A 24,027-nucleotide genomic window follows, 5' to 3' on the forward strand; every position below is an offset into this window, starting at 1 on the left:
AGTAAGATGCTAGCATTGGCTTAGCTTTTGTGATAAAGTAGTTCCGTCATTGTAAGAGTCACCAGCTAGAACTGGCTTCAGAATCACTCCTATGGAACACCAGCTGTTACAGGACAAGTCTTTACTACCACTTCAATGAACGTTATACCTGAAAGTCAAGGTAAGTCTCCTACTGCAACATAAGCAGCTATAGCAGTGGCTATGTGGTAGTGCCTGAGATTGCTTGTAGTATCTGCAGTAACTACTGCAGAGGGTCTGAACTGATTCATTATGCAATGAGACCACAAGGATGGGCAGGATTCTTTGAAGCCAGAAGATTAGTATTTCTGCAGTACAGATGCTAGTTCCAGTTCAGTTTTGTTATGCTACTACTATGGAAAGTCTGTGTATTATTATGCAGAGTCTCTAGTGTATTGATAATCGTGCAGGCATTAAGCAATATTTGACATCACTACTGTCACTGCTTTAAGTTTAATTGCTTCAGCAACAGCTTAAGTTTAAAGTCAATACAATCAAATTACAGCTTGCAACTATCCAAACTAGCATATCTCACTAATTTAGGACAACTACAGAAACCTACCATGAAAGCTAGAAGACTGAGTTGAATCCTGAGCTATATTCTGTAGCAAAGGAGAGGCTTCTTGATTTTAGTTATCAGCCTAAAGATAAATTAGTGCTGGACATAAGTCTTTTTTCCTCCTAGTTTTTTTTTTTTAGTAAAACCAATTTTTCTTCTTAGACAAAACAGAAGACAAGTTTCTAAGGTGTTGTTTGCTAGTAATTCTCAGTTGTGCAAGTTAAATGTGTCACTACAGTAAGAAAGATCTAAGCATACCTGTAAGGAAACACGCAATAGTTCTTCTCTTTGATGCCCATGGTTTCAGTAATGTTGTCTGCTATAATTCGAGCTTTTTTCATGGCGTCAATAAAATCAGATGATGTTTTCAATACAGTATGGTAAGTACTAAAATAAGTTGCTCCAACATCAGTTTTGTTGTTTATAAAGTTGACAGCAGAGCTATATGCGGCATGTCCTCTGTATAAACAGAATTTCACATGTCAATGAACACCAGTCATATTTATTACTTTTATAACATATATATCCTTGTTTCTAACAGTTTCCAAAGCTGATAGTGCAAGGTTTCAGACCACAACATATTTCAAGATTACACAGGATACACTAGACTACAGAACTTGTTTCTTTATGCAGGGGGGGAAACTGCTGTTCCATTTGTTTGACAATGCATTTGTTTTCACAGTTTTGTTTCAGAAAATACTATAAAAACAGGTGAGACTTGGATGGTTTGTATAAATTTTAGAGGAACGTTAGGTAGTCATCCTGACAGGCATACACAGAAGGGCCACACTTCTACTGCAAGCATCTTTGACATTGGTCAAAGCAAGATATGGGGAATATGGCTCTTACCCTTTGCCACATTTAGGATTAGGGTTGTCAGAGAGAAACATTGGCAAAAATGTCATGAAGTCTTGGCCTTGTGGTCTCTGCTTGCCTTCTTGAGTCAGTGGTCGACAACGAGTACAGGATGGATCAGTGACTGCAGAAATACCAAAATCACGTTGGCTACAGGATCAAATATTTTTTGTCTTAACACTAGTTAACTTCTGGCTTGAAGTAATAATGGAACATAATTCTTTAAAAAAGCATTTTTGAGGAAGAGACAACTGAACAGCCCTACAATTCTGTATTAAATCTGCAGTCACGTTTTTGCATTTATTACTACTAAGGCAAGGTCTTCAAGACAACTGTTAGCTACTTTTGCACTATCTACATCAGACCCAGGAAGGATTATATCAAACTCAAGAATTTCAACAGAAATGGGATAGAAAGCTTCTGCTGGTTTCATTAGAGCACAGAGATCAAAGTTTCATAACAAATTATTCTTGAAATAGTCATTGCATTGGCAGTCTAGGTAAGCCATCTTCAACATGCAGCATTCCAGTAGAATATTTAAGTTCACTCAAACAGCAGTTCAAACAAATTAGAGGGCAGCTCAATAGGTTCCTACTCACAGAAAGGAAAGCTCTTCACCTGACTCATACCACAATAAAATGTTCTGGCTGTGAAACTTCAGCCAAGCTAATCCCCTGGCAACACGGTAGATGCTAGTACCTGAAGCATTGCAGAACTGTCCAGTGGTATTGTAGACTCTGCAACAGGATGACTGTGGCTTCACCCAGTCAAAGTAGTCATCAATCCAGGATGATGGAGCATAGCCTATCCTTGTACTAACGAAATAGCACACTCATTAGTAATTTAATATTTAATTCCAGAACACATCTCTTGAGCTCTCCAGTGCCAGTTCTTTCTACTTCAACTCATTCTGGTGCAAGCTCCTTAGTTCACCCTGTAGTCCCCTGCTCTAGGACCTCATCCAAGAACTGGTCTTGTTTCTAACACTGCAGCTAGCAAACAGCGGGACCTTCTTCCCTGTATTCTGAGCTCCATTGCCAGTATCAGCTTTCCATTTCCCCTGCCCACTTCATGCCTCATCCCATCTCAGATATCATTGCCTGTTGTCAAGCAAGACTCCTCCTTCAGCCTGACTGAAGGAAAAAAAAAAACCAACAAACTCCACTGAAGGGAATTTAGAAGAGACTTTCTTCAGTTATGGTTACTGTATTCCAGATGCACTTCTCACTTAGCTACCAGAATATTAGGCTAGTTTACTCACCAAGTTTAGAAGCTGAGCATGCAAGTGATTTCCTAGGAAAGCTGAGTCATACTGAGAGATTTTCATGAACTTTTCCTACTACCATTCCTGATTCCTTGAAGGACCAAGTCCCTTTTCCACATCTAAGTACATCAATACATCCCACCAGTCCAGACAGGATTTAGCCTCATTCTAGGAAGACTGCCACAGCTTTTTCCCCTTCCTCCCTTCCATAAACCACAGTATAAAGCAAGTACTATAGTGTCAGTTGCACAATCACCAGCTGAACCTAAGCTACATTAACAGGACACACTGGTCAGCTACATCTCTTCCATATAACCACACAGAGAAAAGCACAAAATACTTACTAGCTACTAATTTCTGCAGCATTGAAGATTTGCTGGACAAGTGAATCATTATTACATCCCATTCCACCACACACCATGTTCTGCCCTTCCAGAGAGGTGTAGTTGTGCCCTTCTTCGAGAACAAAGTAAACAGGAGGACCCGCATGCAGGTACTTGCTGAGCTGGCTGAAGTAATCCATTACATAGGAGTCCTTAAAGGGTAAAGTTTTCAGTTACCGTTACATAATATTGAAGAGGCACAACAGGATTTCAAGCTTTCCATTCAGCCTCAAATTGCTGAGCAGAGACATGATTTTAAGACTTACATCTGGCATTGAAAGAGACTGATCAAGTCCAATCTCTACATTGTGCATAACTGCTGTACTGAATGACAGAACGCCCACAAACAAGGCAATCTGCGAAGAAAGCAGATTCAGGGAGTGAGAACTGTGCAGAAACAACAAGCAATCAGAAACAACAAGCAATAGCATTCTAGAAATAATTTACTAAGTTAACAGCAATGATGCAAAAAGGCTAGAGCTGAAGCGTGTTACCCAGGCTTAGTACTACAGTAACAGTAAAATCTAGGGCCACAGAGGGGACTGGTTAGGTAAGGGCCAATTTATACATAGAAGGCAGCAGTTAAAGATACACTAACTACCTTCTGTAAAAAAGCACAGTAACCTCTAATTGAATTAGGCATCATTCTCCAGCAACAGCAAGACTGGATTCATACAGTGTGGGAGATGACATGTTGACACACTCCTCAGATGATATGATTGTTATGAATACAACTCTATTAAATTTGGGCCTTGAACAATCCAAGATCAAGCACTTGCAAGTATACAAACTCATTCCAATACCAATGCTGGAAGAAAGAAATGCTAGAAATTTCATTTGTTTTATTGTGTTTAGTATCTTTTTTTTCAGTATAAAGCCTTCAGGCTCAACATTCTTGCTCAAGTTCAGATGACTGCCAACTGTAAGCAGAGTGTACATACCACTATCGGTCTCATCCAGTCCTTAAGCAGATATGGAGAATACAGGTTTTTGAAGAACAAAAATAAGATGCTCTCAGAACGTTGCACCCCACTTGTTTCTTCACTGCCTTTGATACAACACAGAATATCCAGTCTATTCCTCTGAAAATGAATTGCAAATATGCCGGGTTTAGTAGTCCAGCAGAGGATGCCATCCCAATCACATAGTGGTTAGAGAAGCATTTATACTCACTTCTTGACGCCTAATATCCAAGCCCAGGAGACTTACAAAGCAGGTGACTTGAAGAATAAAATCTATGAGTACAGCCATTCCAGCAAAAAGGGAGAACGTGCGGACTGCTGGCATGGTAGACAGTGTCCCTGAAAGAAGTGAACCAGTTTGTTAAACAAGTAAGCTCCCTCCCCTGTTGGAGAACCAATGGCAAGTTACACTAGGAGTAAACCAAGCTCATTTTGAAGGACAGCTCATTTACACTTCAAGGGTGCCTCTAACACACTAAGGGTGAGCTTCAAATAGATTTTTATCACTGGGGCACCTTTTCCCAATCAGTGGAAAAACGACTGAATGCCATATAGGAGTCAACAAACACATATTTTAAATATTCCCAGTATCAAATTTAGACTTTAGTTGCTACAAATCTCCTGTCTTTTAAGCAAAAAGATCTAATTCTGAATGTCAAGTTCTTAGTATAGAATGCAGCCTCACTCCGCTGGTCTTAGAGCTACACTGGCCTGTCCCAGCAGAGGTAAAGTTAAACCTGATTATAGCAATAAACAGCTAAGCTAAGCTTCCTCCATAAGGGAGCTTTTGCTTTGTTTAAATATTTTAGCTTTGCATTTATTCTTACAACATGCAGGTATGATGTGAGTCATTTGAAGATAAGGGTCTTACCTAAGAAGAATGCTACAGTCTCAGAAAAAGATGACAGAAACATACTAGGTGCCACATCTCCCAAGACTCTGCCAATCTGTTTATCCAGAGTTTCACCCTCAAGGCGTTCATCTCTCTGTTTTAAGATAAATTATTAGGAATCATGGAATTAAAAAAAAAATTCACATTGTTTTAAATATTCAAACATCCAAAATCATCATTGCCACGTTACCATAAGTTACATAAACTGATTCTAATATAAAAACAGCATGAAAATCCCACCCTGTTGCCTTACTACTGTATTTTAGGTTAGGTTTGAAGCAAGTTCAATGCTTCAGCCAAAACCACACACTCACCAAACGCAATGCCAGTTTTTTTTTTTGTTTGTTTGTTTTTGTTTTTTTTTTGGTGTGTTATCAAGCCTGTTAAACTACAAAGCTGATTACCCACCCATTAAATATTGGTGCCAAAAGTTCCTGGTGTTAAGCGTGTAGCTTACTACACAATTACTACTCACAGTGCACTAGAATTACAAGTGATCAAAATAGTAGCAGAGTTCTGCAAGTACCGAAGAGAGATGTTAAAATTATTCATTTTTATATCCTTAGTATGTGGACCAGAAGCCATAATAAACAAGTTTGATATCAACTGACAGCTAAGAACGAGCAGGAGTTTCCACATTTTGGGTGAAGGAGTGAAGGGAGTGGGATAGGGCAATTTCATATAACCTTGGCTTTCTCCAAGACCACTAGATGTCCCCTGAGATTCCAGAGCTGCTCAGAATGGGATGAGCACTAGAGTACAGAGGACTTTGCTCCAAAGTTACAGCCTTCAAAAATAATACACATTTAGAAAACCACAAAAAATAAATACCTGAAGTGTCTGCACTATAATAAAAATGTTGTCCACCCCAATAGCCAGCACCAAGAAGGGAATGACTTCTATCACAATCAGTGTCAGCGGGATTCCAAAGTAACTGAAAATGCCTATAGAACATGCCACTGAGCTCAGTACAATCAGGATGCCTGCAATACCCAGGGAGATCTTTGAATCCACCTAAAAAAAAAGTTGTAATAACTGTTAACCAAATCAGCACCACCACATAGGATAGACTATAGCAAAGGCAGAAAGCTACATTCTTTTGTAGAATGGAGTTAGTAAGAAACTTACTTCTGTTCACCCTCCCTATCCCCGCCCCACCCCAGAAGGGACAGTACTTAAACCTGGAGCCTTAAAACTTGTAGGTAACTGCACACACAAAGTGAAAATAGATCTAGCTGAAGAGATGAATAACATCTGATTGTCACATGTAACAAAAAGTTTCCCTCAGCTCAAAGTTAAAAGAGGACTCCATGCTTTATAACAAGATTGAATACAAGTATTCCGCAAAACTACTTCAAAAGCTACTTAGCAAGCTGTAACTTCAGTGTTTAGAAGCAATGAGAACTATAAACATACCAGCAGTCTTTCCCAGCTCTGGATATGTCCCAAAGCTATGGAGATGTACACAAACATTACAATATAGCTTATCAAAACAGTGCCGATATCACTATTGCTTTCACGATTGATTTCATCTTCAATACTCCGTTCAGCAGAGAACGATATAGTCAAGTTTGGATTATGATAGTTCCTTAAGAAGTTAATAAACCTAAAAAGAGAGGAGAGTCAGTCACACTTTAAAGAATAAAACACCTTGTAGAAAAGGCTTGTAAGTTGCCTGAAGACAAATTTGAATTATCTGTGTGATACAGGAGTGCACTGTGGTCAAATAGTACTTTGAGGCACACTTCTCATTTTTAAAGCTGTAATACTGAGATGGGGATGCTGGCAACACATCCCTAGAACTTGGCTCCAAGCACTAGAAATACACTACGCTGAAATACTTTTCATGTTCTCTCCAGAGGTAGGTGATAACTAGGTATCTCGCATAAGCTATTTCAAAGCAAAAGTGCAGTTTTCCCTCAAAGCTAGATCTGTAAGTACACACATGAAATATGACTACAGCTTGCTTACAGCACTTGAACAGTTTACTAACCCTTATTTCAGTTCCCCTAAACGAAGGGAGATGCTTGTGAGGCATGCAGATGCTAATTATACTTGCACTTAGCCTCAGACCGTCTAGAACAGAAGTTTGTTTCATCTGAACTATTCGCCAAAGCAGTTGGCCTGTGTAAGGCAACAGCAGCTCTTTGGTATGGTGAAGACAATGAAAGCTTTTTAGATCCTCATTTGGAAGATAGCTTTTTAAGAAAATGACAGTTTAAGAATTTCAGAATAATGCTGTACCTTTGCACTGGTGGTTACAGTAGAGCAGATTGAAAGAAGTGTGTAATTCTAACACAAGCAACACATCAAGTTTTCTGTAGCTACTTACCAGCAAGTACTACTAAACTAGATGGTCACTAACAATACAAGAACTTACCTCTTCAGAGCAAATTAAGTATATCAGATTAAGCGAGTCTCATGACCAGTAACAGTCAGTCCTTTACCGGTTGTGCTGCTTATCAAAACATCCCTGTAGTTACACAGAGCAACTGCAAGTACAGCAGAGGTGTTTTGCATGCTTCTATGTTTAAAGGTTGCTTTAAGTACTGTATGCATTTTAGAATACAGGAAGCATACTTACTCTTTTTCCCATGCCAAGGCTTTCATTAGCTTTCTGGAGTCATTGTAGTAGTTGTTAACAGGAAGAGTAATAACAAGAGCTGTAGCATTATTATAGTTATCACCTGTAGAATAGGAAAAAAATGCCATGCATTATGAAACAGAGCTTACATTCCAGTTTTGGCAGGAGCAAGTAAGTTTTAAGGGGTATTCAATCAGTCCCAACACTACATTTCTACTGAATGTAATCTGTTCAAACACAATGAGTTCTCAAACACATTACTGAAATAATCTGGAGTGCTTACCATTCATTCCTATATTCTAAAGTAGTCATTCATTACCATTTTCATGGTACCCTAACATTAAACAGTTGTATACTTAGACAAGGTGCTATCACATAACTCATGCTTATGACTTAATAAGAGACAGGATCTAGCTTCCTAACATTGTATCCTCGTATACTTATCTTTCAGTCACAGCAGGTAAAAGAATCTAAAGTTAATTGAATACTTGCCTTCCATGGCTGTTCTAGCACATTTGCTTGATGTATCTATCAAGCTGTTTAACTGGTTAAGTTGCTTGAACGAAATTCTGTCTTAGAATAATTATGGAAGGGTTTCCTTTGTGAATACCTTAGTCTTAAGCTTCTTTTTCAGACCAGTGAAAAAAAATATTCCGTCTCAAAACCCAGATACATACACATCCCAGCATGTTAGCTTGAGGTACTCCACATCTTTCTCTAGTCCCCAGAAACTAGAGATCCTTTAGCAGGCTCAAACTTCATGTAAGACAGAACACTTACATGCTTGTCAAGTGTGTTCCTGTAACAGGTTGCTTGCATTTGGCACTTCTGGAGTTGTCTGCCTTCATTTTCAGCACTGGTCAACTGACCAGTTAGTTAAAACATCCTTACTTACTGGAAGTTTTTTAAGAAGTCAACTTTCTCTGGAGTGCATTTAAAAAGCCTTGTTAAACAAGAATGCAACTTTAGCACCAGAGAGAGCAAACAACTAAGTCCTCTCAAGACTTAGAGTGTCACACTGTTTTGCCACCTACCATCATATCCTCCCAACACCAGCCAGGGAAAGACAGGTCCACCAAATGTTCCTAGGCAGGGATCGTGAAGCATGCTTGTGTCATTCAGTGATGCTGGAGCCCTGAAGAGATAATCAATAATTGTCAGCTTATGCTTGACAACTTCAGCACAGCAGCACCAGACAAAAATAAAGTAAAAAGCTATTCTGTTATGACTGACCAACTTGAAACGACATTAAACTGCTAGTGATATATTGCCCTTATCCTATGTTTGCTTTAAATTTAAATACAGTTTTAAAGGTGTCTTCCTTAGAGCTTCTAATGAAAGGAGTGACTTCTACCCAACATAAACTTAAGAGAAATCTTAGGATTGTCTTCTCTACCAGAGCTTTATTACTCAAAGCATATGAAACGTGTTCAAAGCAAACCACAGCCAGTGTCTGCACCAAATCAAGATTAACCTGAAACCTGATTCAAACAACTCCTGCTGAAGCAGGAAGTACTAAAGTAATAAGACAAACATGCTATACTAATCTGCAACTTCACATAGTACTGTGGATTGAAAAAGTGGTAAAAACACAAGGAGTCCGTCAGTACTAATTAGTTTTGTCAGCAAGAGAAAAGTCCAGCTTGCCTACCATTTAAAGAATAAGTAATAGTACTGCTTACCTAACACAGTATAAGAAGTGAGTGTGGTAGTCAGCATAAACAAAGAACTCATCCCCAACACTATGATCTAGGACAGAATGACTGTTCTGAAAGTAGTTGAGTACGCTCAGTATAGTGCAGTTGTTGTTGTAGGGAGCAAGAGGAGCCAGGCAAATGTCTTTCAGCGTTACAGTCTCATTGTCAAAAGATGCAGTTATGTTTACAATAGCATCCTGCAAATCTAGAACCTAAAAAAAAAAAAAGAAATTAACATAAGAGCAGCACAAGAAAGAATTTTCCTTGCAAGACAGAAATAAGTACATAATATGTTCCTAGAAATTTCCAGAGGCAATGGCACAATCAACAGGAGTGCATGACTAAGTCACTTTATTTAGGTGTTCACAGTAAATTTACTTGGGACTCAGCTTGCAAGTCCATCAGAAGAGGTCAAGATAAGGTTTTCAGAAAGAAGCTTCACAGTAAGAATTATACTATAAGGATTTTATAGTAGGAGTTTTGATATATCTAGTAATAACTAATGATTGCTTGGACAGACGCATCACCTTACAGATGGAAGGCAACTCCATGTTGTTATACCAGCTAGCAATGTTTGGTTCTTTGCTCTTGGGAAGTCTCGGTTACCTGATGGAGAATTTCTTTGGTGAGTGGAGGTCCAAAAGGCACATTTGCTCCTGATGGGTAAGGTGAAAAGATGTCTGGATGGCTGTTTGGCGCTTGAATAATAAGTTGTTCAGTACGAAAGAAAGGCCCAAAGTGTTTGTCGAAGTACTCCTTCTCTTTGCGGGCTTGGCTGCTTGGAGCTGACCAGAGATCTACAGGGTTTGTAGTTGCTTTAATATACACAAAGCCTGAACAGCACATAGCAATGAAGACCACAGAGAAGAGAATAACGGGACGTGGATTTCTGACACAGAAAGCACCCCATGATGTAAATGTCATCCTCAGGCCATTCTCAAACCTTTCACCAAGCCTCTCACCACAGGTAATTTTCCCTGTTAAAAAAAGTAAACAGGGAATGTTTCAGTCAGTTTAAACAACATTTTCTTGCAGCACACTAACAAGGCTGGAATTTTACTCTGCCCCTGATGCTCACTACAGAGCTAGGGTCTACACTGACAGTCAAATCCAGGGAGTAATTTTTGCGATCAAAGGGCAGAGGCCAGTTTGTACCTATACTGCCCCTTCTAATGCAGGAAGGTCTTTGACAGCAGTCACAGCACATAAAGCCAGGAAGTATCTAGAAGATGCATGACCATTAAAATACATGAGCTACCTCAGCTGCTATACAAGCTTATCTACAATTCTTTGATGGCAGGGGAAGCACAGCCAACCTCTGTACTTTGAATGGACATAGACTGGTCAGAACATAACTTGAGTTTAGCAGTGTTCCCTCTCCTGCACCCCAGAAGGGATACAAAGCACTCTAAGTGCTCCATATTACCATATCCCCACCCATACTGTGGGCTCAACTGTGCAGTCAGGGCTTTCAGCAACCAGCAAAACAGGGTTAAGCACTCTTCTACACCAAGAGAGATAACTAGCCAAAAGACTGAAATATATTACTGTAACAATGGATTATATGGGCTAGCAAAGCTAAAATTCTGAAGTGTCCCCACAGGAAACAGATGCATGTAAGCCAAGGTTAACAAATCTATTGCTCTTATGCAAGACATACCATTATCACGGTGAGAGTTCACGGAAAAGGCTATATTGCTGTCAATTGGTGTGTACTCTGAGACAAAGTGCCGCCTCCTGTAAAAGAAAAGGCTATGTTACCACAATCCCTCCCAAAAGGGCTTCTTCTGGTGTTCGTACACTAAAACTAGAGACCAATGCTAGTAAAAAATTCTTTGACTCCTCCAGAATGGGTAGGCATCTTGTACCTCCTATCACCATCCACTGAAGCAATCTCCAGCTTCTTTAATCCTTCGGAACAACCCATGGACTTGTCAGATTACTTAAATTTTTCCAGCTTGGATCAAGAACATGTTCTCTATAGAGGTTTATAACAGCACAGAGAACTTCCTTAAACTGATCATAACTTAACGCAGTAACATTAGTAAGGCATCTGCATTAGAAATGTTTGACTTCACTAGTCAAATGCCTTAAGTTACATGTATTTAGGTTAAAGAAATGTCACAGCAAGGCAAGAGACATAAAGCTATTTTTTGTCCTGATGACAGACAAGTTACAGCATTGAACTCTTACAGACCTATACTGCACACACATTCCCAATACCTAGAGCAGATAAGTTCTATAGCAGACAGTTCATACTAATCTCATCATTAGATCTCCTAATTATGGACAGGTATTTTCAGCTGTGAACCACACATCTCAGACACCCTCACCATTTTGTTTTGTTTATTATACATGTGGCTCAACAAGATTACTAGACAAGACTGCTGAGCATGGCACAAGTTTTTTGTATCCACTGTCCCTGCCCAGATCCAGCTTGTTACACAGCAATTCTGGATTCTGGGTCATAATTGAAAAGCACTACCTTACTTAAGGGCATTAGGTGGCTGAAGCCTCTAGAAAATGCTACTAAGAAATATTAATAGGTTTCCACTGCTCAGGATGGCTAGTACACCCACTCCAAAACATTTATAGCTACAGTAGATTGTGTTCTTTACTGGTGAGCATTGTGTAGCACTGAGAAGCTTCCTTGCTGTGCATTACTTACAAAATGCTGTTATCTCTGGAAGCTCACTTTGTTTGGTATTTTCAGAACAGAAAGACAGAAGTAGTCATGACAATTTGCAATAGGGCAGTGATTGTTTTGTTACAAGTGTTAGTCTAAACATAAGTTACCGTTAGTCTGCTATGATAGCATGTGGCCACCAATACTAGATATTGCTCTTTCCTAGTGATCACGAGTTGAATTCTTACAGTTTTGTTATCTTTAAGAAGCTTTCAGTGATTCTTCTCCCAACCACATATCCTGACAAAGTACAGCATGTTGTAAATAACTTGCTTTCACATCTAACAATAGCCAGGACTAATGGAAGTTTAAGCTGGGTATTAGAAAAATTTCTTCACTGAAAGGGTTATGAAGCGTTGGAGCAGACTGCCCAGGGAGGTGGCTGAGTCACCATCTCTGGCTGTATTCAAAATACATGTATATATGGTGTTTAGGACATGGTTCAGTGTTAGACTTGACAGTGCTAGATTAACAGTTGGACTTGATCTTAAAGGTCTTTTCCAACCTAAACAACTCTATGAAACACTGCATGTGGTAAACGGGCCTCTCCATCACTAGAATTTTCTAGCTCACTCCAGTTTTGCGTCACCTAAACAGGTTTTTGCACTCACTTTCTACAACATGCTTTTATGAGTTAAAACAGCCCTTGCAATTTTAAGCATCTGTCACAGAATAGGACTTTTGGCTGGGTGATCCTAGAAGGAAAAGCATATGCTTTCTGTACTGGGCAAAGCTGTCTGGGAAAAGGCAAGTTACTTTCAGAGCCGAACATTTTAAATGCTTTACCTGTAACACCAGATACCAAAAACAAGCGCAAAAAATATAAGTAGAAATCCCATGTAGGAGATCCACATGATGACATACATAGCATCCAAACCAAACAAAAGCCAAGGAGCAGGTAATGGAGGGGGTTGAGGTTTTGGACCACAAACAATTGAACAGTCTTGACAGCTGCATGGTCCTGTTGAATCATCCACAGACTCATTACAGCCTTTGGTAGCATTGTTCATAGGATTCATTCCATGGACAGGAACATCTATGACAAGCAAATAACACATTGCAGAGCCGGTTTACTACCAGGTAGAATTCACACCTTCACAACACAAGCTTCCCAGTGTATGAAATGAACCCTTTACCTTGAAGTCCCCTTTACACACAGTGGCTTTTCTCAGCCCTGCAGAAGAATAAAACCATTGCTATCTTCCATAGCAGGCATAGCAACTACTTAAGAGTTGTCTACTCACTAGGTAACTAGTCATGTTTTTAAAACACTTCAACCTGTTAACCTTGTTGCTGTGGGTCATAGAAATACTTTTAAATTGTTAAGCACTCTCTGCCCCTGACTATTCAGACTCTGAAGTCCGTAACAGTTTCCTTACGAAAATCCTGAATGACATTGCCCTAGTTCCCCAAAGAATACAAAAACTATTCAGTTTCCTAAGATGGGTCCCATCCCTTAATGAGTTTTAGGCATCTATAGCAAGAAGCTGAATAGAAAACAAGTGTAAAGTACAACTTTCAAACAAACAAAAAACACACACAAACCAAGATGATCAGTTTAGGTTACATTGCTTTGAAAGCCTCTGACTGCATATAGTCATTACTGGGCAACTGTTTAACAAATTAGTGTATTGTCTACTGTATGCAGCCTCTGACAGAAGCTTGACAAGCAAGGACCATCCCCTTTTTTTACCTGAAAAGATAGGAATAATGCTGAAAGGAGTTTGCCCATTGTCCTTGCTAAACATGTACTCAATCCAGTTGGTAGCATTGCAGTCCTTGACTTCCTTACCACACAATAGCCCCAAGGCTTTAACATTACTTGATGGAGCCTCAACATCTTTGCAGGCATTATACATTGCTAGAAAGAATAAAGACAGAAGTCATTAAACCAACATTAGAATTTGGGTGAGCATTATGATTTTGGGAAAAAGTAAAGATCCACCAAGTTTAAAGAAAGTGCTTATAGCTTTCAAGACGAACATCTTAAGATATTGAAGTAATGCTTTCAGTTTTATTTAATAAACATTGTAGTGTTTTGCAATGGCTATCTTAGTCTATGTAGGCCAGCAGAACCTGCATTACACTAGAACTTACTTCACTTTTAGAAGGAACGGAACCTAATATCAAGTTATTCTTTCAGAAGAAGTTGTAACTTAAATGATATTCAAGGCACTTTTGACCCGTAGGCCCTACATGACTTTCAAACATCTCTCAAGTGTCTCATAACTTGATTATGGGTTACTATACAAAATGCTCAAGGACTGAATTAATGCTTTAAGCTTGCTATAAAACCAATACAACCTGAACTTCTTGTTTTTAGGAAAAAAATATTTGGTTTTCTGTACTGGACTATAATAGTTCATTTCAGGAAGAACGAGTGTCTCAGAAGTGAGAAAATGCACTATGTATGAACTTGACTACCATTCTCACTAGCCAGTTTCAATATCAAATAGGCTTTGGAAATTCAGTTAGCAACAACTTTGTGTTTCTGAAGATAAAGTCATCAGGGTTAACAGCAAGTAGACATTGACACTGAAAATCTATACATCTGAATCTTCAAAAACACTATTATGTGTCAGTGTAAGGGTCTCCTACCTACACAGAAGCCAGCGTTCTAACAGTTTTGAGGGGGACCTACTGGCATCTCTTTGATGCCTTGCACTTCAAAAGACTCAGAGTTGGCTCCTGTCCCCCTCCCAACTCTTCCAGAACAGTTACCTTGATAAAGGTCTAAGTAAAGTATCACATCATCTACTCACCATTTGCAAAGCCTTCTCCAATGAAGTACTGCAGCTCTGTAATGCTGCTTTTGTTCTCTTTTGAAACTGGATCATAATAAGGTATGGTGCTTGTAACATTCAAAAACTCAGACTGATTTGGACTGCAAGTCAGTTCACAGAAGAGGTTAATCAGGTTGTAGAAACATGAGGGACACCTGGGTAGGAAAGTCAATGAACAGCAATCAGATTAAGAGGTAAAGATGAGACATCAGATTTGACCTCCACAGTTGTAAATAGTCTGTTTAGTGACAAAGTATTTAAGATCTATATCTAAAGTGTATATTAATATATATAAATATGTACAAAATTATCCATACATTAATTGGTGCTTAAAATCATTTAATACTCTCCAGGCAAAAGTATGAACATTACTCACTAGCAAGATTCCATATGCCCCAAATAGCAGATACAAGCATAAGTTGACTGTAACTTCAACGAAAACAAGTGCTGCTACCAGGAAGATTAAACAGTACACTTTGTCAGTAGCTCAAGACAAGCTACGCTGGTATATATTCTACCAGCTAACTCAACCCATACTGCAGTTGTTTCATGGAGTTAAAGTCTCTTGATAGGAGAAAAGAAGTTTTTACAAGAGCTCACTCCAATAAGCCTTTAAATGAAATATCACATCTTCTACAGTTTAAGTCAACAGAAGTGGCTTGATGTGCTTTCTGATGTTAAAAAAAGCCCTAGCTGCTTAGCCATTCATTAGCATACCGGGAGAGAAACTGTAGAGGCAGCTGCAAGTTGTTTTTCAAAGTCTGAAGCTGAAGGACATCGCAGCAGGTACTAACATTGCCAAAATATAAACCCGGACAGAGTTCCTTAAAGACAAACAATATTGAGATCAGTGCAGGGGGAGGAAGAAAAAGCACATTTAAGATTAAAAACTCTTTATAGTTGAAGGTTCTATTTCAGCATATTTCAGAAAATATTTGTTGTTGTGGGAGAAGCACGAAAGAAATAATCAGTTTAGACAGCGATATACATTAGGGAATAGGGAGAGAAGAATCACATGCATTATTCAGGGCGTCACTTCCTTTAAAAAGCTCTTTCAGATGATCTTTAGTCACCAGGGTCTATATATAGAATTATAATAGTATTTGAGAGTCTATTAGCAAGTGGACAACACTTGTTTATCCAAGTTGAAAGTATTCCTGCAGCTTATCCTTTAGTACAGAATCTGATGCTATCCAGAAGGTAAGTCTCAAAAGGCAAGCCACTAACCAAAGTCACTGATCACCTGGAAGAGCCCAGTTTATAGAAAAGAGATGCATTTATTTTAAGACTAGTATAACCACTAGCAACATAAAAGAATAGTCCATTAAGTCTTCTGAAGCAGCGCAACACACCAGTCAGCTCACCTACGTATTTAAGTCATCGCTGCTACCAGCCAAACCATCATTTAACTTTATAGCTATTTCACACTTTAGGGCTTGGAACTACCATCTGCCAGAAGACAAGCCTGGCAATACTACCCTGTGTTGTACATCCAGTACAGAAACTCGATTTTGAAGTTTGGTTTTGTTCACTTTGGCAGCTAAAGCCCAGATACAGCCACATGGTCTCATACCAGGCACAGCTAAAGAGACCAATCGTTGCCCAAATTTGCTCCATCTGAATGACTGGTGTCAGTTATTACTTTCCGAATTAAGGAATAGGTTGGGAATGATTGTCTGATAAAAAGCACAGTTTTAGTCTCATCTTTTAGAGATCTGAAGGACATAACTGACAAATGTCACAAATCAGAAGGGTGCTAATAACACTCTGACTAAGGATTGCTCAAAGCAGTGAGAAAATAGGCAGGAAGGTGAAGAAATCCTACATTTAAAGTTTTGTTTGTGCGAGTCTGTTGATCACATGCTTTGGATACCTCATACCCCTGAATAGAAACAGTGGTCTATCACCTTCACACCATTGGGACTACAATCTACACCTGCAAAATGACAAAATCCATTTACCTTCTGATCAAGTCAGAATGAGACAGCTAAAAATCATAACACAGGTCCAAGAGAAATAGTTTTTAGCAGATCTCCCGACAAAGCTCACCTGCAGTAAGTCATAGCCATCCTTCGGTAGTGCTATCGGTGGTCCGTCGTAAGCACAGTTGTATCTCTTGTCTCCGGATGCAATTCCACATTCTCCATACCAGACACACGATTGTGGAAGTACCTAACACAACATGATGTAGCTGATCAACTGCAAGGAACAACTGCCGAATTTTTCAGCTACTTGGAGTTTGCACGTTACCACTCCAAGGGTCACTTACAGTCCAGATTCGATAACTTCTTGTGATTTTAATCTGCGTATGTACTACAGAAAGCACCCACCAAGAAAAGCATGCACTGACATGGCACACGTTAACACCCTGATCTCCAGCTCAGCTTTCCTCCCTTCTCGGCCCAGCTACAGGCAGCAAGTACTCTGTCTACAGAGAAGTCTAAGTGGAAGAGTTACTGAAGACAAAAAAAAAATATTGTCAAATAAAAGGTGCTCTAGAAAAGAGTTTCTTCATGCCAAGACAGCGCATGCGATTAGTGAGTTAAACTGTCACTTCAGAGCACGAGTCAGTGTACAGGGAGAGAAGTACATTGCTTAAATGCAACGCTTTCAGTTCTCCCTGCCACCTTTTAGCCCTTCTTGCAAACCCAGCCACCCCGCAAGAGATTTTGAGGAAGTACCAGCAGAAAGGATTGTGAACCAGAACTTGACAGCTCTGCATTCACCACAAAAATGCCACTTATTGTGACAAATTCAGAGGATGATCTTCATCAGCACTTGGAAATGTAAGCATGCAACGACCAAATTTGCAAGACGGAATTGGAGCTTACAGTGGTAAGAAAAAGGTGTTAGGCATCACTTAAAAAAAATCAAAAAAACGTTCTTTATTAAATGCCTACAGTGAAGGAAATAGAAAGAGCACAACAGAACCTTGAAAGCCGTCTGTTTCTGCTCAGTAGAGCTAATACAGAGATATCTGAAATTCTAACCCCAAAATATTTACTCTGAAAATTAAAACATTTAAAGAAGCAACACAACGACAACTTGTTTATAGCAGAAGCTCGAAAACAGCTCCAGGGTTTTGCGAAGCACCTGTGCTTCGGCAAGCTCTCATCAGAACACTGCCTGGTACAGTTTCAGAGATAACTGACCTATTTTTTTAATCTCCCAAACAACCTTGACTTCGCATTTGTGGAAACACCATATGCTTATACGGCAAGGACAGACTGCTGCGCTTAGTGCCTGCCCATGACTAACGCTGTTTGCTGACCAGAGAGGCCCCTGAAAGGCTGCATTCATAATGCCCCAGAGCAACCCGAGCCAACAACAGTGCTCCCACGGTATCCACTTTTATGGACTTTTAGGCATTTTTAGGCACTGGATTCTTTAAAAAGCATGTTAGCAATTGGATGTTTTGCAGGGAACAGAATCAATTTATCTGAACTTGTTAGAATCATTTTCCCTTTACTTAGCCTGGACAACACAGCCCCGCTCAAAGTTACTCACTACAAACTAGGTCCAAAAAAATCAGTTTAAGTACCACTCACCCAGATCACTACTTCATTCATCTACTTCAGCATCTCTTCTAGCCAAACCTGGAACCAGCTGTCAAGCGTTCCTGTTTCTTATATACAAGCTGGCTAGCAATCCTTCAGGTTGCACTTTTAAACACTGGATGTTTAACACCCAACATAAGCCGAAAATTAAATTGCCATAAAAACTTGGATACTAGTTACAGAAACACATTGTGAATTTGTTCATGCATGAAATAAATACACAATGTCTAAGCTAACAAAGTTTGAAGTCACTATCTCCATTTACTTCCTTACACCTATATATTCCAATTCTAATAGCAAATATCTACTAGTAGAGGGAAGGCTCGGGTGTCTGCATGTCAGAAATGACTCAGCCATCTCTTCGAGCAGCAGCATAGATTCACCATTATTCTCACAAAAAGGCAAAGATTTGAGCTGTTTACCACCATCAGTGAGACCAGAATTAGGTATTTCTTGTATCTTGTGCAGGCTTTCATGTTTAGTCTAGAACGGTTTGCAATCATACTTCGGAACACCTTCTGTGCTGCATGAAGGTTTGTAATTTAACACATCCTGATTTAAGAAAAAAAAAAAAGTTATCAACCTCCTCTTTCTGAAAGGACTTAACTACTTCCAGAGTGAAAAGTTCCATGCACCTGGTAACGCAAAAAACTTTTCATGGGGGCACTTCTTCCACAGAAAGATTTACTTTAAATTTCAGCTGTCCCATCAGGCTGACTAGTAACTTCTGTTGCTTTTACAAGTGTTATCTGCACAATGAAGGAAGCGTTAGCTTCACATAACTACACAGACACAACAAAATAAAACACTGGCTGTATTATGTTATCACGTAGTTGTCTATAAATTCACCCACAAGGTTTTCTGCCATCAGGATGGAACAAAAAAAAAAAATATGTATTTGCACAAGACAAGCCTGGTCACACACACAGAAATATTCAGTTATTTCACAAGAAAATAAATCAAGACGAGTTATTTTGGCTTATCAGGGTCAGTTTACACTTGTAAAAATTTGAATAAAAATTTAGAGCCCCATTATTCAAGTTTGACATGGATAAAACCTCAAACAGAAAAAAAAAAAAACAGGTTTCTCTCAAACTTTCAGCCTGTTTAGAGAACATGATCAGGTCAGTTACTCTTAACTACTAGAAGATCACTTAGGCCTAGGACTGCAAGTTACAATATTCCATTTTATTTCAGTGTTAACATCAACCATTCAATTTCAGCGACAATCTAAGATTTGACACTCATGCTGTGACCTAGCAGGATCTAATAAAAGTTTGAATTTTTTCCCTGAACTGATAAGCCTCTGGTGATACTTGATTTACAGTGGTCTAACCAAGTCAGTAAGCAAGGATAAAAAAACAACCAAAACTTTTGACTGTTAACTTCAAATGACATCAGCGTAGCTCTCAGATATTAGCAAGTTAACAGCATGCTCATCCCTGAGTCAGCCACAAAGCATAGGAAAGGGCTGGTCTGCTGGTGTTCAGTATCCACAGATACTCCCAAGTTACTAAATAACTTACACCATCATCACTGATAAGATAGAGCTGAAAGTTCTTCCCCCAAAAACCCTCTAGTAAAGGCTAGAGTAAGTCAGAGAATAAAATAAGTACTTTGTTCTTTCCACGCCTTCAGAAAAGCATTCCTCACTGGCAGGAAAAGATACAGATGAGTAACTGTTGTTGTAAATAAGCCACAGTTAAAAAAAGGTAGTGCTTGCAGAGTCAGGCTTCTACATCAGTTAAGATCTGGGTGAACAATTGTCACCTTACTTAACTGGGTAAAAGTTCTGGTCCCGAGGCGCAGTGAGAAATGCGTTGAACCAAGCTCCCTTCTAAACAAGGCAAGGTACTCCATGAGGCTCTAATGCAGGTATTTTAGAGGATCACATTAAGTCCTCAATACTGTGAAACGAGATTTCCATAAGTATTCTCCCAAGCAACAGAAAGTTGGCTTTAAATTAAAGCTGTTCCCTCCTGCCCCACCCCCAGAGCTCAGAAACCACCTTGCAGTACACTCATGCTGGCCTCCAGTACTTCCAGAGCTGAAAAGCAAATTCCTGCTTCTGGCAGAACTATGTTTGAAGAGAAGCTTCACCTCATGTCGGGACTCCAGGAATCCCAATAAACCTGTACACAAGCACGTATTAGCATTTCATGACTACTGACAGCGTTCTACCAAGGTTCTGTTACAGCTCTCCTATTCCCAGGCATTATCATTTGTTTGGAATCGAGCTAGCATTCCAACAGATCATAAACACATTTCCTGCAGTCCAAGTTTCTTCAGTGGCATGTTGAAACAAATCAACAATCTCCAATGCCTCCAGAAACATTAGCCATCAACAATGAATATGTCGCTGTGAAGTGGACAAAGGACAACGATGCTGTTGTATACAGAAACACAGACTACTTGTAATCTTCCAAATACCAAATGACAAGTGAACATTGTCTGGCTCTCCAAATTAAGATCACTAATGTATAGAAAAGGCAACAGCATCAGATTCAGCTGTTTCCCTTTCCTTCTTCTAGCATGGTACATCTGGGATCCTACATGGCAAGACAAGCTATTCCAAGAAACATACTTCCCCCACTCCCCTCCATTAATATCTAGTCCACATCACACTTAATAGTGGGTGGATATTACCCACTAGATTGACAAACTGAGCTCTAAGGGAACACAGTACTACTATGTTATCTTTAATAAATGGTAACATTGGCTTATGGAGACAGGTGACTAGGTTAAGCTTGCAGATCTGCCCCAGAAGCTGCACATTATTTGACAGCCCTCCCTGTCAGAGGAGTGGTCCCTGGACTAAAGGAAGCTTTACAGATTTCTATTCTTACTCTGCATCTCTTCCAGTAATTTGTTCAGAAGCAAAGGATCCAGAGACAAGCCTTGTCAGCTAAGTTCCTCTTGTTCCTCTGGCCACAGGTTAAGTGTCTGCTCCCTTCTGAAAGGCAAAATCATTAGGTCCTCCTGGCCAGGCAGAGCAAGTCCTAGCTGTGGAGTTATCTAAGCACATCACCCGTACTCAGCACATCACAGGAAAGTTCAGGTCAAGTAGGATGAGAAAGCTGCAACGGTGATAGTTGTGGTGATCTGTGGGAGCAAGCTGGTGTTAGCTGACAGTGATTTGATTTTATTGGAGGAATAGACAGATGCACTTCTGCACGCAGATTCAGAAGGCACGAGGCCCCTAACTAGCAGCTGTCTGCAACCACGGCCATCTGCACCAAAGTAACTCGGATGCCCTGCTGAGGAACAGCAGTAACACCGCACCACACCCAGACGGATTGCTCTGGCTGCTGCCCAGCGAAGTGCTATTCACACCTCAGTCACCTCTCCCCTTGTAAGAGGTCTTCCTCACCTTCCACCCAGACAGACTACGAACAAGTCACTCCAGATTTTCCAGGAAGCAGCTCCAGAGCTAGGCCGTAAGACTTGTTATGTTGCAGTCCCTGATGAGCAAGTTCCTCCACAAAGGCATTTCAGACCTTTGTACCACGGGCCAGGTAACACCGCACACAGAACTGCAGGCCACAAGTCTGAGACTGAGCACAACCTACCACTAACGTCTGCCAGCAAGGATTTCAGAAACATTCCAATTACTTTGACTCTACAGCCTGGGATTCCAGTGTCTGACGAGAAAAAAGTGCCCAGCCTTGCTTAACCACTAATTTGACAGCTTGAGTTTTAGTGTAATTATAGAAATCAACTGAAACAGACGGCATGAAGTATACTGGACAAACTCTTGTATGCTAAGAAGTTGGTAAGAGAATAAAAAAGTGTTTTAAGAGTCTTGAAATTGACTCCTTAACTTAGGGGAAAAAACAACAACTGAACCTCCTGTAAGTCCACATTCAAAAAAAAAAACAAAAACAGGCATAAGGGAGCCAACGTTTTTAATACAGCTCTTTAGATGGGTAGTTAACACTCAGCTAGTAGGCTACCTGTCACAAGCTCTGCCCCACACACAGTTCAGGGAGAAAGATGCATCCTGCATAGGCCAAATGCTTCAAGCTCGTTGCAATCCTCCTGTTATACAAATTAAAATGCCTCCATAGCACACTGACTGCAAAAAAGAAGGAAGATGTCAAATGGCACTTCGGTTTACACATACCACAACTGAAAGCATGAAAACATTCTACCAGTACACTTGAGAGAGCACCAGTTCAGCTTCAGGATGCCTCTCTTTTGCGAGCAAACACTACGTAGGCTCGGTCTAACTGAAGGATCAACTTCTTTGACAGATATCAAAGACACTTTATGTAATGGTTAGCTGTAAGTAACAGTTAAAAAAAAAAAAATCAAGTCCAAGGTTTTCATTTCCCTACACCCCCACCCAATTTTGCTTTCTTGCATTAGGCATGCAGGCTTTAATTCTGTAAAGTCACTTTCACCACGTTAACTTCTTATGGACCACAAAGCCACATCCTCTACAAGGATACCCCAGGCCTTAAGGGAACTTGTTTCACGTTCCCCTAGCTCAGTGCCCCTCCTTCTGTCACCAGAAGTTCTGTATGGCATCTTTTCATTCCTGTACCTGCCCGGGGCACGCCTCATCACTATGTGGTGTGGTATGTCCCTCCAAAATCATTACAGAAATGAGTGTTTGGAGGGTACAAAGTTCATTAGCTACTCCTCTGGAGACCACGAGCCATTAATAATGAATCAGCTTCTCCAGCTGCAACAGAAGGAACTTCTAGTCTTCTGTTCAAGCTCCTTAAGGCAGATGAGGATACCCGAACAGGAGGACCTCAGCACACACACACGGGATGACGAACTTGACAGCTTGAACAGGGTTAAGCGTAAAACCTGACTTAGCATATTTCTAAGTTGGCTGGGGGGGGGAAACAAGACACAATCTAGCCAGGAACTCTGTGTTCCTCCAGAAAAGTGGAGCACCTCACTCCTGCCTTGGACGACGAAGTAAACAAGATGTGACCGAGAAGAAAGGATTTAAAGCTTTATGCTAATTTTTTTCCTAGAGCATCTTAGCAAGGGAAATCCAACTCATTTCAGCCCACGACTTTACAGAAGCGCACGCTCTCAATATGAGTACCTCAGCGAGAAGCAGGTCTCACTGCACAGCCGATTACTTTCGGAAAGCTCTTGCTTTCCTCTCCAGCCTCCGGCAGCAGGCTAAACGACAGGCGGGTGCCATTCGCGAGCCTCCCCACCCACGTACGACTGCCCGGCCGCTCGCACGCCCCGAGCGCTGCACAACCGGGGCACGGCCCGGGCAGCCGCTGCTTTCTGCAGCCTCGGCGGGCGATCCCCGGCGGGGGAACCCCGGCTGCCCAGCCCCAGCTCCCCGGCAGGGACTCACCTGTGCGGGGGACAGCAGCAGCAGCAGCAGGAGGAGGAAGAGGAGCAGCCCCCGCCCGGGGCAGCCTTGCGGGCTCCCCATGGCGGTGCGGGGAAGGGAGCGGGGGCCGGCGCCGCAGCGGCAGCGGGGAAGCGGCAAGAGAAAGACGGCAGCGGGGGGAGGAGAGAGGAGGGAAGAAGAGGCGGCAGCCGCGCAGGTCCGGAAGGGCCGCCCTCCCCAGGCCGGGCTGTGCTCACGGCCCCGCCGCCGGGCCCCGAGGAGGAGCGGCGGGGGCCGAGGGGCCGTGCCCGGGATCCGCCGCCAACCGCCCGCCTCGCCCCGGCCGCGGGGCGGGGCCGCGCCTCACGCCACCGCCCGGCCCCGGCGGCGGGAGGCAGGGTGGGAGGCGGCTGGGTCACACACACGCACCCTGCTGGGGATCCCCCGGTGGGGCGACGAGGGGGGTCTGGGCGCTG

General features: G+C 41.1%; 1 protein-coding gene across 1 annotated transcript in view; it reads right to left on the bottom strand.

Annotated features, from left to right (window-relative positions):
• The window catches only part of NPC1 (NPC intracellular cholesterol transporter 1), a 27,969-nt gene extending 4,137 nt beyond the window's left edge, over nt 1-23,832 (bottom strand). The window contains exons 1-21 of the mRNA XM_048080025.2: nt 23,573-23,832; nt 16,733-16,855; nt 15,401-15,507; nt 14,663-14,838; nt 13,594-13,761; nt 12,687-12,936; nt 10,875-10,951; nt 9,821-10,191; nt 9,200-9,426; nt 8,552-8,652; nt 7,518-7,620; nt 6,350-6,539; nt 5,765-5,947; nt 4,913-5,027; nt 4,253-4,380; nt 4,021-4,161; nt 3,346-3,435; nt 3,041-3,231; nt 2,132-2,247; nt 1,427-1,556; nt 836-1,036 (exon numbers count right to left, since the gene is read on the bottom strand). Of these exons, the coding sequence (XP_047935982.2) occupies nt 836-1,036; nt 1,427-1,556; nt 2,132-2,247; nt 3,041-3,231; nt 3,346-3,435; nt 4,021-4,161; nt 4,253-4,380; nt 4,913-5,027; nt 5,765-5,947; nt 6,350-6,539; nt 7,518-7,620; nt 8,552-8,652; nt 9,200-9,426; nt 9,821-10,191; nt 10,875-10,951; nt 12,687-12,936; nt 13,594-13,761; nt 14,663-14,838; nt 15,401-15,507; nt 16,733-16,855; nt 23,573-23,653 (3,269 nt within the window). The 5' untranslated portion in view covers nt 23,654-23,832. The remainder of the gene's footprint in view (nt 1-835; nt 1,037-1,426; nt 1,557-2,131; nt 2,248-3,040; nt 3,232-3,345; nt 3,436-4,020; nt 4,162-4,252; nt 4,381-4,912; nt 5,028-5,764; nt 5,948-6,349; nt 6,540-7,517; nt 7,621-8,551; nt 8,653-9,199; nt 9,427-9,820; nt 10,192-10,874; nt 10,952-12,686; nt 12,937-13,593; nt 13,762-14,662; nt 14,839-15,400; nt 15,508-16,732; nt 16,856-23,572) is intronic.
• Between the last annotated feature and the right edge of the window lie 195 nt (nt 23,833-24,027).

Source organism: Anser cygnoides, chromosome 2 (assembly GCF_040182565.1).
Source record: "Anser cygnoides isolate HZ-2024a breed goose chromosome 2, Taihu_goose_T2T_genome, whole genome shotgun sequence".
Lineage (NCBI taxonomy): Eukaryota > Metazoa > Chordata > Aves > Anseriformes > Anatidae > Anser > Anser cygnoides.